The sequence below is a fragment of the Anticarsia gemmatalis genome, chromosome 11 (assembly GCF_050436995.1).
Source record: "Anticarsia gemmatalis isolate Benzon Research Colony breed Stoneville strain chromosome 11, ilAntGemm2 primary, whole genome shotgun sequence".
NCBI lineage: Eukaryota > Metazoa > Arthropoda > Insecta > Lepidoptera > Erebidae > Anticarsia > Anticarsia gemmatalis.
The window spans coordinates 3974744-3988765 of NC_134755.1; the positions used below are offsets into that span (position 1 = coordinate 3974744).

The following is a 14022-nucleotide window of genomic DNA, read 5'->3' on the forward strand; positions in this document are numbered from 1 at the left end:
TAGTTTTGCGTAGATATTTTTCATTTAGACTATCATAAATGAATGCGCTTTCTATTAACCCGCAAATATTGAATCTGATATCACTAAAAATATGTAAAATAGAATTGCGATTGAAATAACGAAATTGCCACCAATTCATGTGAACGTAAAAGCTTTACTTTTATGTGATCACTTTATTTTTTGGTTGACACAATACCCTTTACAAATATAGAATGTCTATTCAGATATTCACGGAAACTATATGGCTTGCTTCTACTGGGTATAGCTTATATTATCTCACTAATCACTTAGTTATTAAACATAAAGCATATTTATGCATCATAAATTATAAAACAATTTCTCTCATAATTATAATTTCAAATTGATCAAGCTGCCAACAATGTTGCCGTCTGAAAGCTACCGGCATGGAATCACGAACTGTGTGGGAATATCAATGTTCTAAACGAACACCCCACAGCGAACTAGTGACGAGAACATGACAATGTAAATACTATACGTTTTAGTATGCTTTATTTGTTACTAGATGTCCCGACTTTCTCGGTATTTATAGTTAATTGACCAAGCGTATATAAACTAAAACTTGTACAAATCGATTAAATCCCAAAAAAAATATTCTCTCTTCTATAAAGGTCAAGATTGCTTTAAGAGATTGGTCAAGTCTGTCTGTTTAGAGACATCTTTCACGGTAAAAAAACAAATGCTCCGGCGTTAATAAATTGGTATAAAACAATTCATAAGAACCTTGGTAGAGTACGATGTCGTGCAGAATAAGAAGCCTTTGGCGCTAAAGGCTAATGGCATAAGCTGCCTCCTTTAAAATAATATTTCTAATAGAATAAGTAGTTTCTTGGATGAGCGCGTTCAAACAAACAAGTAAACAGTCTCACAATATTAGTTATGATTGTTCCTTGAGGCATTCAGAAAATCACTTATTTAAGATACAGATTGCAACGTCACGATTGGCAAATTATGAAGGTAATTTTTGAATCAGTTATACAATATTACGATTTCCTCGTAGAAATGCTCAAGGATTTCTGCAAATAAAGATTAACAGAAGTCCTTTCACAACTTAGAATTCTAACAAGGAAGCATTTTTGGCATTAGTTCAATGGATAGTCTAGTATAAACTTTCCTCATAAATCTTCTACCAGTTTCATTTCATTATCAAACATCAAACTAAATCAGCGATCATGTAATGTTAAAGTTTGAGTAGTCTAAGATTTGAATAATTTCTCAGCTAAGGGTATTATTTTTTGTAAAGAGTAAAAGTTTTGTGACAATAATTGGTGTAATTTTACTGAATGTGATTTATAATATCAATACGACATTACCCTTAACATCATAGTATAATGATAATAACAGATATATTTAGCTACTCATATCATGAGAACTATCTAAAATTCAATAGAACCTGTCACCATTTATTCCCATATAGCCAATAAACCACACATGCAGCGATATTTCTCATCTATGAATCAGTCCCTTGGTGTATCGCTAGCAGTAATTCTGTACGATACTGCGTGATCTAGGTGTAGTGTAATGGAGATTGCTAACTACGATGACGCCTTGCGGCACTGTGGTAAAGTTATAAACATACTAAGAGCGGAAATGTAAAGTGAGTTTATGAACTCATAATTTTATATTGATTTATAATGCATATAATAAACAATTATAATAATTTCAACTAAAAATACAAAAGCGTATGTTTACGATATAATGAAAAACAATTCATCAACATTCTTACTTGACATATCACATTATGATTGAATTGAATTTGAATTACAGGACACATCACATTATGATTTTTAAATCGTCTGTCGTTAATTAAAAATAAAGAGATATTAAGAGTCGATTTTAACATTCGATCACAATACTTTTTTTCTTTCTTCAATCCTACTTTGACGGCTAGACAACAATGTAGTTCACTTTGATAACAAGTACGTCTTAATAAGTTATTTATAAATATCAGTCCCAATTGCGATAATGTGCCCGGAATTGAGCCGATACAAGTATTTTCTAGAAAACACTTCTCATCAATTGGTATTTCGTGATCTTACTTTACACCAGAGACGAACTAGTTGTTTTAAATTTAAGTCCGTGATTTCAGTCTTACGCACGCTCATAGGTTTTTATAAGGATAAAACTCAATAAAGTTCAATACATCAGATAAATGATTAATGTTTCTGCTCTATATTAGCCGCGGTACACAGAAAGTTTTATTCGAAAGTAATTGTAGTGAATACTGTTTCTCACGCGATGAACCTCACGCGTTTGACGCCAGTAGTGTATAATAAATCAATCAACATATCAGACGAAAGCTTTAGTTCGTAGAAGAAACGGTTGCCGATTTTATGATTGATCTCACGTTTGAATAATGGAGCTAAGTATATAGCTTCATGAGTGAATCTGTGATGTAAGGTAGTGTAAGATTTGATCTACTCTAGGAATAGGAGAAAGGTCTTGAGCCCAGTCATTCTTCCAGCCTACCCAAGTCCGGGTTGTAAACTTTGTATTTGATCATTATTTTTAGAACACTCTAAGTTTTATAGATAATCTTCGTTATATGACTTTATCTCTTTGAAAAGATTCATTTTCTGTCAATCTCTAAAGTATTTATGGGCAAGTTCCATGACAATTCAATAATAGTTTTTGCTTATTAGAAAAAAGTAAAGAAAAAAAACTCCTATCCATTTCAGCGAGCATTCCTGAAATTATACAGGTCCCCATTTTAGTGTAATTGCCCCCATTTTATTAAAAAGGGCGGATAAAATTGAAGCACCGTCAGAAACTATCACAGTTATAATAGTACACTCCCTATATTTCCTCAATTTATCGCAATAGTACATCTTCAACTTTATAATCACTTTACTGAATAAAGTTTCCTTCTAGCCAACGGCGCTACTTCTAATTGAGTTATATTAGCAGTCATTTTACAATTAAATTACACACTCATATCTTGTTTATGATATATCGCAAAACATTTAATACTTGGTCAGTTACTTGTGGTCAATAATTTCATTTAAAAACAACCATAGACTTTTTCTATACAGTTGCTCGTTTACTGGAAGATCACTCTACTTTGCACCTCAAAGGATGTTATTAATTCATAAATGCGGTTTATCTAGATAAAAATAATATGAAAAAAGGGAATCTTTATTCTAAGAAGATTTTTTACTTTCATAAGGCAGCTGGAACATTATAAATCACTTGTATTTATGAGATTACACATGCATTACCTTCTCCACTCTTTAAACTCAAGCTTTGAAGTCAAGCTTTTATACTATAACTATTTTTATATCTTCAGATCGGAAAGCCTCCGAATTTTTCGTTTATCAAGGAACATTTTATATTAAATGTTATATTAATATCGATATATCGAATATACGACCAAATTGTTACATCGATATCTGATCATCACTACAGGTTATTAAAACCCACTATATTTCTACACAAGTAAATTATTGCATAGTTAAGTAAGTATTATCAAATACGATATCAAGATTCCTTAGGCAATACGTGAGCGAATTATCTAAATGAAGCAGTCTTGAAATTCCATTCATTACCATAATATCGATTAACCGCACAAATATCGGCCAGGTGTACATTAACCGATAATTTCAAATTACTTAATTAATTCATGAGTATAGATTACTTAGGGATTATTTTCTAGTCAATTATAGCATCCTGCACTGGCTTTACCATCTCACTTTACTTATTTCCCTTGCGGGTAAGATACGATTGAGTGTGGCATTAGAGTAGCTTCATATTGACGATTGCGTTTAGTTTTCATAACGTTTCTTGTAACTAACAAAAACTTTGTGACAAGGTAGAAAAAAGTATGTAATGGTGTACATTCCATTTTTTTCTTTATAATTTAACGACCCATATCATAACCGTCAGTCATCAGTAAATTTTAAACAACTATTTTCCTACAGACCTTCATTAAATTGAAAGATTTAATGACACAAGACAAACATCTACGTAAGATGCACGAATAAAAAATCTTCACATAAACCACCGTTCATGGAAAAATAAAATATAAGCCAAAAAATTCAAAAATAAAACACATTGCGCACTTCATCAATCAGTGTTCAATTCTCACTACGAAATCGCGCAATCGTCCATCGTCAGTATGAAGTTAATCTTACTCTACGAAAGCAATTATTGCTTTCCTGTCCGATATTCCTGAACCGTCGTTATTCCAGGAACTCGCGACATTTCCTATGCGTGGGGACCACTTGTAAACATCGTATTGCATAGCCTTCTATTAGATAAAGCTGAATTATCTGCTTTTAAACAGTTATAACCTGAAGCCTATGTTTATTGCTAATCAAGACCACCGTAGTATAGTATCTTGAGGAATAAGGAAATTAACTTATTAAAGTCGTTTGATATTGAAATATTAATCAGCTCGCATATATTTTAACATTGTTTTTAATACCTTTGTATTTTGAGTCGTCGTTTAATAACTAATAGTACTAATCAATAATAAGTAATAAACTATTCATGGCTGACAATAACAAAATTATGCTTGCTGCTATTCAAACAAAAGAAAGCTTTGATTGAAGGACCAGATGAGATGTAAACCTTGCACATAAGTACTTGAACATTTACTTGTCGAATATCCTCGATATAAAAAAACTAAAAACAGATTATAACGAATCAACTGCGATAAAAGCCTATTCCTTAAATAATTTTACAAAAAATATTATCAAAGGAATAAAGTATATACATTACATACCAGCCCCCGTATTTCCGACGACTAGTATTCTTTCGCCAAACAGTCATCATCCACGACACGATGGCATGTACACAACACAACTGTCACCTGTCTGAGCACGCCGCACTGAACATAATAGCACTGCACAAGTTCACGGCTCAAACGCTTTACCTGAAACAATTGTGATTAAACGTTAGTTATTAAGAACAAATCGTTGAATGAGTAAGTCTAGCTAAATATGTATTAGTAGGACTGTCTTATATTTTCATTGAGACCGAAAAATAATTCCATGGCAAAGTTTCCAATTTAACTTTTTAATTTAAGTTTCCATTTTAACTTTGCCTGCATCAAAAAGTAGCAACGTCAAAATCAGAATTGCAATATAGCATGGCACAATATTGGTAACTAAATGATGGAGGACGTATAACAAGTTTATTAGTCTTTTATATCGTAGACAGGTCCTAACGTGGTGGTATGAAAACTCATATTTTAACGGTGGTGAAATTACTTTTGCAAGTTTGCCCAGTTTAAGTTGAGAGCTTTGTTGTTAAAATAAAATAATTGTTTACCATCCCGCCAAAGCTTCTTATTAACAAGCATGACGAACAAATACAAACGACATTACAATCGGAACATCATAATAAACTGGTCGGCAGTCATTATTCACTATGTTTGCAATATTAGAAAACACTGTAATGTTTAATGGAGAAACTTGAACACTTCAACACTCCAATTTATTTGCTAAATCATCCTATCATCTGCTTTCTTTATTTAATTCTTGGTTATTTTAATGTCTGAAGGCTCTGATTTTTCATTGCCAATTGCCGTCAAAGGACTTTTAACTAAACCAGAGGTGCGCTGGCAAAGTTTACGTCTACATTATAAAATCTGGTCCAATTAATATTTTGAGTGATTTTCATACAAACGGACATTTTGAAAAATCATGTTACAGAATTATTTATATTTAGCACGAGTTCGATTTAAATTAAAACGAGTATTAAGTGTGTAAATAAAGATGAGTCCGCACTTCGTTACTCGTAAATTTCGTACGTAGAAAAGTCATAAAACCAGCCTAAGGCAGTTTTACGCTGTCACTTACAATATTAAGGACAACTACCAATTATCGCAGCAAAAAAAGAAATCTCATAATGCCAAATAACTACAATTTGAAGATGGTTTTTTATAAGTATAGCGGTAATACGAGATATCGAATAACACAATAGTGACTTTTCGATTATTCGATACAACTTTCTAATTCCCAGGAAATCGATATAAGGTAAACAAAGATATATTGATTGTGATTATATCAATGACCGAATTCGTGAGGGAATCTCGTTTTGTTGAATTATGTGAAGGTGATGATGACATTCGAGAGTTTATATCGATTTGTCGTTTGTTGTGATCAGTCTTTGTAAGCGTTGGTTTATCTTAATAGCTTTTCCGATGTTGGAATCGTTGAAACGATTATTTCTTTTTACATTCTATTTGGTCGTTTCTGTATGTTTACTATTTTGAGTGTGGTTTTTCTTATCTTATAACAGTTTAACGACCATTCATAAGTTTATTTATCTATACTAATATAATAAAGCTGAAGAGTTTGTTTGTTTGTTTGTTTGAACGCGCTAATCTCAGGAACTACTGGTCCGATTTGAAAAATTATTTCAGTGTTAGATAGCCGATTTATCGAGGAAGGCTATAGGCTATATAACATCACGCTAAAGTCATAAGGAACGGAGAAGCAACGAAAAATGTTACAAAAACGGGGAAAATTTTGACCCATTCTCTTAGGTGACGCAAGCGAAGTTGCGCGGGTCAGCTAGTCTATACTAATATTATAAAACTGAAGAGTTTGTTTGTTTGTTTGTTTGAACGCGCTAATCTTAGGAACTACTGGGCCGATTTAAAGACCATTTATCGAGGAAGGCTTTAGGCTATATAACATCACGCTACGGCCATTAGGAGCGGAGTAGCAACGAAAAATGTTACAAAAACGGGGATTTTTTTTCATTCTTTCTTATGTGACGCAAGCGAAGTTGCGCGGGTCAGCTAGTTTTCAATATCTGATTTAGGAGGTTATTACGTATCTTAGATAACTGAGATACGGGATACGCATACAGTACCATATTTAAGATATTATAGTCACTTTATCATTATTTCTTAAATACTGTTTTGATGTATGAACAACTCTAATGTGGTTTAGAACCTATGTCAATTACATATAAATAAACACATTTCAGTAATTTAAAGACTTAAGTGCCCACCCAGAAACCTCAAGTAAACCGAACACAAACAACTCATTAACGTAAACACACTGAACATTGTATATGCAATTCGAAAAGGGTACATCACACATGACAAACACATGAGACGTGTGCCCTTTTCGAAGTGGCATGTTCATTAAATTTCCACGCAAAGTTAAGCAAATCAATTGTTTCGAACACAATCGATTTGTAAGCTTCGTTGCTTCAACAGTTAGTTGAGAAAATCGGTAAAGCTAACATAGACTGGACAATGAGGTATTCAAACATTTTTGGTGGACAATGGCCTGTACAGGAGTTTTACTAAGTAAGTTATTTAGGACTATTGTAGTCGTAACATGTTTGTAAACTTTGCCTACAATGAACACTAGTTGCGAACAGGAAAACACGTTTTCAACGAAGAATGCAAGCAATTTTTCGAAGTGCCTCAAAGATAAATTCTTTTTATGCAAGCTTTACTGTTGCTGCAATATTTACAAGCGAACATTAAAATAATAAACAACTTTTTAGTGTCCAAACTACATTGCACGCTCCTAACAAGAGGAAAATAATCATAAAATAAGTCGCCAATACGATTCTCAAATATCTAATTAACTTTGAAAAGAGATTGTACAGCACTCATTTTAATCAGGTGAAAAGGCAAAAAAAAAGTTGCAGGAAAATTTTGCAACAGAAAGATATAGCCTTCAATAGCCTTGTTTAATTCTGAAAGAAGAAAAGGCCCATCTTAACCTGTACAGTCACAAACTACAAAAGTACCACACCATTTTAATTCGAATCACACACAGTTTAACTCAACCAAGACTCTTCCAATCTTGAACTCTTCAATGTTGGACGAGCCTATTGTAAATACCGAATATCAATTGGTATAACACGCGTGAAGTGTGATCGCTCGACCGCTCGACCGGTGCGACGTATCTAATCCGTCAAAACATATCACGGCAATCAATACTCTTTATACAGAGACTAAAAGACGGTTATACGAAGTTGGGACGTTAAAATCTTCGACGTCGTTTCGTTATCGTTTGAATAGATTTCACTTGTTTTAAATTTTTATTTAAATCTATATTGTGCTAAACAGCGCTATTGAAACAATAATTTCGTTTTCAATCAATTTATTGTGCAGTAAAACTGGCAATTCAAATTACAAATTTATTATTTAGGGTTTTTTTGTCACACGAAGTTATTTCTATTCCAGCAGCTGCAATAAAAAATATTAGGAATTCGCATATGATAGAGACTAATATAACAATTTAAACTCTTCTGTACTATACGCAGAAAATCAATTCAAAATATTTCGCAGATACATAAAAAACCAATCAGTCGATACTGTTTATAGAAGTTGTTTTAAAAGTGTGGTGTCATCACGGTAGTTTCTCGACAGTGGACCGACGTGGTCGATGCTGACGGTAACGGTACCGTATGTGACGTCCACGAGAGCTTGTGACTTACATAGCGTATGGCCAGTTGGATAGTAAAGCATTACGTACGTGTTTAGAAAGAATCGCTTAGAATCTCTTGGAAAGGACTCGGGTCAAATATTTTAAAGAAAAGTGTTGTTATGACGTTAATATATTTAGTGAAATGAGAAAGTATTTTTGGCGAAAAGACTCTCAATGTTTGAGACCACTGTTTTAAAAAAGACCTTTTAATTTTACTCGTACTTTGTACCCAATCCTGGCGTTTCTATCACTTTGGGAAGCTTATGATTGCCACAAAGCTAGTCTTAACTTAAGCAAAATAAAACGGAATTAAAGGGATTAGTTTCTTTTCTCTTCAATGCATTGGCAAAACTGCATGACATCTAATTAACGTAATCAGTATCAAATATTTTCTCTCCAAACGATTCACTTATTTTCTACTCTCAATAAACAACAATCCACTCACTTAACAGACACTTATCAAGCTTTACAATCAAAATTAATCTAGGTACAACAACAAAAAATCTACCGTAACGCGTACATTTTCTCCGTCACTAAGTAGTCACCTGGCTACAACTGACACATTCACTGGCAATAATGGCACACGGTTTAAATAAATGACTGTTTACTAGCCCACTGACGCGCTTCGCTTGTCTTGAGGGACTAGTACATTGGCTACTGTTTGGCTTGAAGAAAACGTATGTATTCGAGTACATCGGCAACTTTGGCTACTGTTTAACTCGTAGAAAACATATACGATTGGGTTAGCACTTTTCCGTACGCATGCAATTATTTCATATGTAGATATGTGTTAAACATTATACAATTTGACAGTGTTAATGCTCTGGCCACTCTAGCATATTTTCTACTCCCGTGCGATGTTGCATAGATTAGTAAATTCACATAGTTAACTACGCTAAGTCGTGGTATCCATCGTTAGTAGAAAATTTATTAAACAACAATGAATTCCTTATGGTTTTGACTTACGTCTAGACTTCTCGATTTATGTCAAAGATTTAATACCAATGCAGTGTAGCGATAGCATGGCAGTTAAATTGCTACCACGCATTGACTGACGTGCGAGTTAACTGCAGAACGTAAGCTTTTCTGTAAGAGCCTTTATAACGAGAGACTTTAATGTTGTTAATAGTAATTTTCTAACTTTTGTTTTATTCTACTTTCTTTAAAAAATGACATTGTATAACAACAATTGTCGCTTTATTTGTTTAGTGAATGACAAATTGTAGCCTTTTCTTTCAAAAATAGCGTAAAAAACATCTACTTATGATACATAAAAAGCACTTCAGGCCAAAGAAGTATCATTAATCAATTCTAAAATTCTCTTTTGAGATTAAATCTTAATTTCAAGTATCTAAAACTGGATCAACAACATTTTCCGCGCACTGACTCTTTCAAGAAAATGACGCATGTACAAAATATTTTTATTATAATAAACAGAGATAATAGTTACTGGGCATACAGTAATAAACGGTATATATTGCCCCAGACCTTGATAGCTCAGCGTGTAATATATTCATATGCTACATACTAACCAGTAAACCACCACACGCTATTCTCACCCTTATATTTCTCTTCATAGATGTGATAATTCCTTGTACGTTTGTAAATTTTATTGTAATTCTGTGTTGAATCGCACTTCTGCGTTTAGACACCTCTGATGGGTAAGAGTAAAAAGATTGAAGCATGAGATCCCGTAAGATTGATACGTTTTATTCATTACCTAGTTTTGTTTTTAGCGTTAGAAGTGCTTTTTTAGCTTTCCACAGTTGTATAGGAATTAAAATAATTTAAGATAGAATAATATTTTGCCCTCATTGGGTAAAATAGTACGATATATTAAGTAAGAAAGTAAGTTCCACACGTGCCTCAGTGCGATCAATTTTATGAAGAGAAGATTTTTTGCCGTCATCCGTTAACCAATATAGATACACTTCGGTAAAGGGATAGTTTATTTTACCGGGAAAGACATGAGTTATTATCCTCAAACCCGTAGATTATATTAATAAAACGTTTTGCTATGTAATTTTATAATAAATATATACTTGTACTTCTAAAACGAACACCTGGCCGTATAAAACCGCGACCTACAGCCGATTACACTTTCCTACATCAAAATGGCCAGTTATTTTCTATTTTCCCTGTTAAAGTCATTGTTTACAATGATGCGGTTAACTAACAGCTGTTTACTAAGGACTAGAAACTTTCTGTTGTTTACTTTTGAGGTTAATTGTAGGAATATTGTATCCTATTTGGGTTGATGCCAATTTTGCAGGTGTTTAATATGGTGGATGAATGGTACTGTACGTACATTGTACAAGACTGATGTTTATTGGGCAACAGAGAAATATCTACGAGGATTTGTTTTAACTATAATACTATAAACTTCAATACTTTATGCACTTTTCTTAATTTATTTGAAAAGACAATGAATTATTCAACCGAAGAAAAGGTTAAAGGTTTGTTAAAGGCTATTTAAATAAACAATGTTACTTATTACAGAATATCGAATAATTCTGTTTGTGCACAATTTTTTTCTGACGCCACCTTAAACATCTGCAATACATAAATACGCCAATGACGATGATGTCCATATTTCATCGCTTAACGACTGATCCAATTTTGATCATCATTACCTTTTCCCAAAAACTGACGAAGAAAAACTACTTTTTTCAGGAATACCAACGCGAACAGTTCCGCTACACATTTAATAAAACCATTATCGTTCATGGGAACGACACATACCGCGACTTGCCGCGACATAAACCAAATGACCGAAGGAAACGACTCTATGACGGATACAGTAACCGGCAAACGTAAATACATATCACACGTTGCTAACTAACTTTCTCACAAAAGCTATTTGAACTGTACTTACACGTGCCATACATATATACTTGTAGAAGGTTTTACTTGAGATTATTTGTGAAACTATCTACTGAAAATTCTCTTTAAACCACTTTATAGGTACTAATTAGTTATTTTAAATCATATCATATAAACTCTTACCTTTTGTATTGCAAGTGTAGCCTGTAGCGCGATGTTCTATAGACGGTAATATCGATTAGTGTCGTTTTACATTTTAAATAACCCGAGGAAATACTTTTAAGTACGAAATTAACCACTTTTAAAGTAATACCTACGATAGTGAAGAGATCTTTTTTCTATTTATATTTGTCGGTAGATTATGCCACCGTGAAAGGCAATAGAAACTAATTTATAATCGCCCAAATGTACCAAAACATCAAGCAAACTGGGTTAAAATGCACGATCGCATTGCGGTATAATATTAATTATTCTTAACTTTCCGTCTGCCTTATTTCCAAATTATGTATAACGATACAAAGATACAATCAACAGGACAAGATTGCTTACTAAGTAAGATACGATCGATACCTCAGGATACGGTATTACACCAGAATACCTGATGTAGGGTTTTTTGATTATAGGATAAGCAGATCAAGATAATAAATATTTGTAATGGTTATTGATCAGGCGAAACTTATACCTAATAAAATATCAACCACGGGAGAACGTCACATTTCTTCTAATGTATGAAAATTTTATACGTTACTGTTGCTACGTCTAAACCATATGAGCCAACATAGCAGTTGTAGCAATTTTTTACCTAATAAAATTTCAAATATAAACTCAATCCTACATTGATTAAAACAAATAGAAGAAAGTGACATAGTTTAAGTAAGTATTACCTTTGTTTATAATTGAATAATCACGTCAATATTCAACAACATCAATTTTCAATTATATTTAATACAGAACACACGGACTTTAAACTATTAAGTCCATATACATAGTTGCAGTAGTTTTTGTGCCTCCCACTTTTAATAGTGTAAACCACAAAATTCATGCAACAGATTCATCTGCTTCACAATTATACCTAATTCGTAAATCACGAACCGCTTTCATACATACAAATTATAATAATAAAATTCCATTACGAACAATATCAATAAACGTTCCGTATCTCACGAAATTCACATCAATTGATTTGTTAGACATACATTGCGGGCTGAAGCTGAACTCAATAGCTTATATTACTGACTGAAGCAGCTGTGTATTTGTAATTTATATAACAAACAGTTTGCCGGAGGTGTATTTAGAGCAGTAAAGGTAAGTTCGTTAATCTGTATCGTTTCATTTCATCGGCGCATCGTTTTCGTTTGATTGCGATCGTTTGGGAGCAATGTAGACTGTAAGCTTTATTTAGATAAGGCACGAAGTGTTTATACTGTGAAGACTGTTGTGCCCCTTTTTTATTCAATAAAAAGCTTTTTGTTAATTTGTTTGTAGTTTAACAAAAACTATTTGATGTTTTGATAATATTTTGATAAGTTTTAAGTGTTGGTAAGCAGTTTAAAGTCGAAATATTATTTATTATTAGAATTTTTTTAAATTTTGTCAAAGATAGATGCAGGTATTTTTATTTTATCGTTAGTGGTAAACCAAGTGTCTAAGTTGTTCAAGTACCAAAAGGCCTTTCGCATGGCAACGACTGCTGTCTTAGTAGACCACAACCAGGACCGACTTGCGAGCCATTCAAAGCACGGAAGTTACAGATAATGATTTTAATGCCAGATCCTAAGGTAAATTCAGTAACAGAAACTAAAAGAATCACTTTTTCATGTAGACTTCATAAGCATGTCTTTAAGTCTCTGGTATAGCTACCTAATGCTGCAACATAATTGAAAAAATAATTGAATGTTTTAGTTCAAAGTATGCACTATTTCCTCATCTAACAATGTCAATAAAATTTTATTGACACTTATCTACGAACTAACATAATCAACCTCTGATTATGAGGTTACAGACAATAATTACATGCCTTTGATTACGAATCGATAGCGACCAACACGGGCATCGCGTTCTCAGTGTGTCTCCGCCTTAACTTCAACGTAGGGCTGTTATAGATACGAAATATCGGATCCGGATTTGGACGCGGTTACAAATAATAAAAGTGAATGTTCGGATTGTTTTTTGTTACTCGATAACGCTACTAAAACTACGGAACACACACAGACTTTTTCAAACCTGGATTACACATAATACGTACGATACAAACTTTTTTGTATATATTATTTCAGGAAATATGTTCAGTTATTAATAAACTAGTATATTAATGAAATGATATTAGTTTTTGATACGGTTACAGATTAAAAGTTGTTTCGGAAAGTTTATGTAGACTGTGCGTGTGCCCCTATCCGAAACATCTGTAACTTTGATATTGATTACAGAGACCATTTTCATTCGGATATCCGATAGTTTCGGTTACAGAGCTGTAACATCCCTGCTTCAGAGATTGTATATCGTACACATCAACCCTTAGGGAACGGAAATTGTATATTATCGGTAATGTCGGAATAATGTTGTGTAATAATACGCACGCGATATTGCGGCCATCGAGATTGTTTATCAGATTGATAAGAATATTGTAAGATACTCTGTACTGTATTTTATAAGTTAATTTGCATACAACTTTGGTATATATTATAAGTAGAGCACTTACTGTCGGTACAAATACTTGATGTTTATGAAGCTTGAGTTAACGAAAGTAAATATGAAAGTTAACTACCGCAATTTACTAAAG

General features: G+C 33.0%; 1 protein-coding gene across 1 annotated transcript in view; it reads right to left on the reverse strand.

Annotated features, from left to right (window-relative positions):
* Nucleotides 1-14022, reverse strand: part of m (zona pellucida domain-containing protein miniature) — an 83338-nt gene that overhangs the window by 56013 nt on the left and 13303 nt on the right. Inside the window, exon 2 of the mRNA XM_076119973.1 lies at nucleotides 4742-4891. Within this exon, the coding sequence (XP_075976088.1) occupies nucleotides 4742-4791 (50 nt within the window). The 5' untranslated portion in view covers nucleotides 4792-4891. The remainder of the gene's footprint in view (nucleotides 1-4741; nucleotides 4892-14022) is intronic.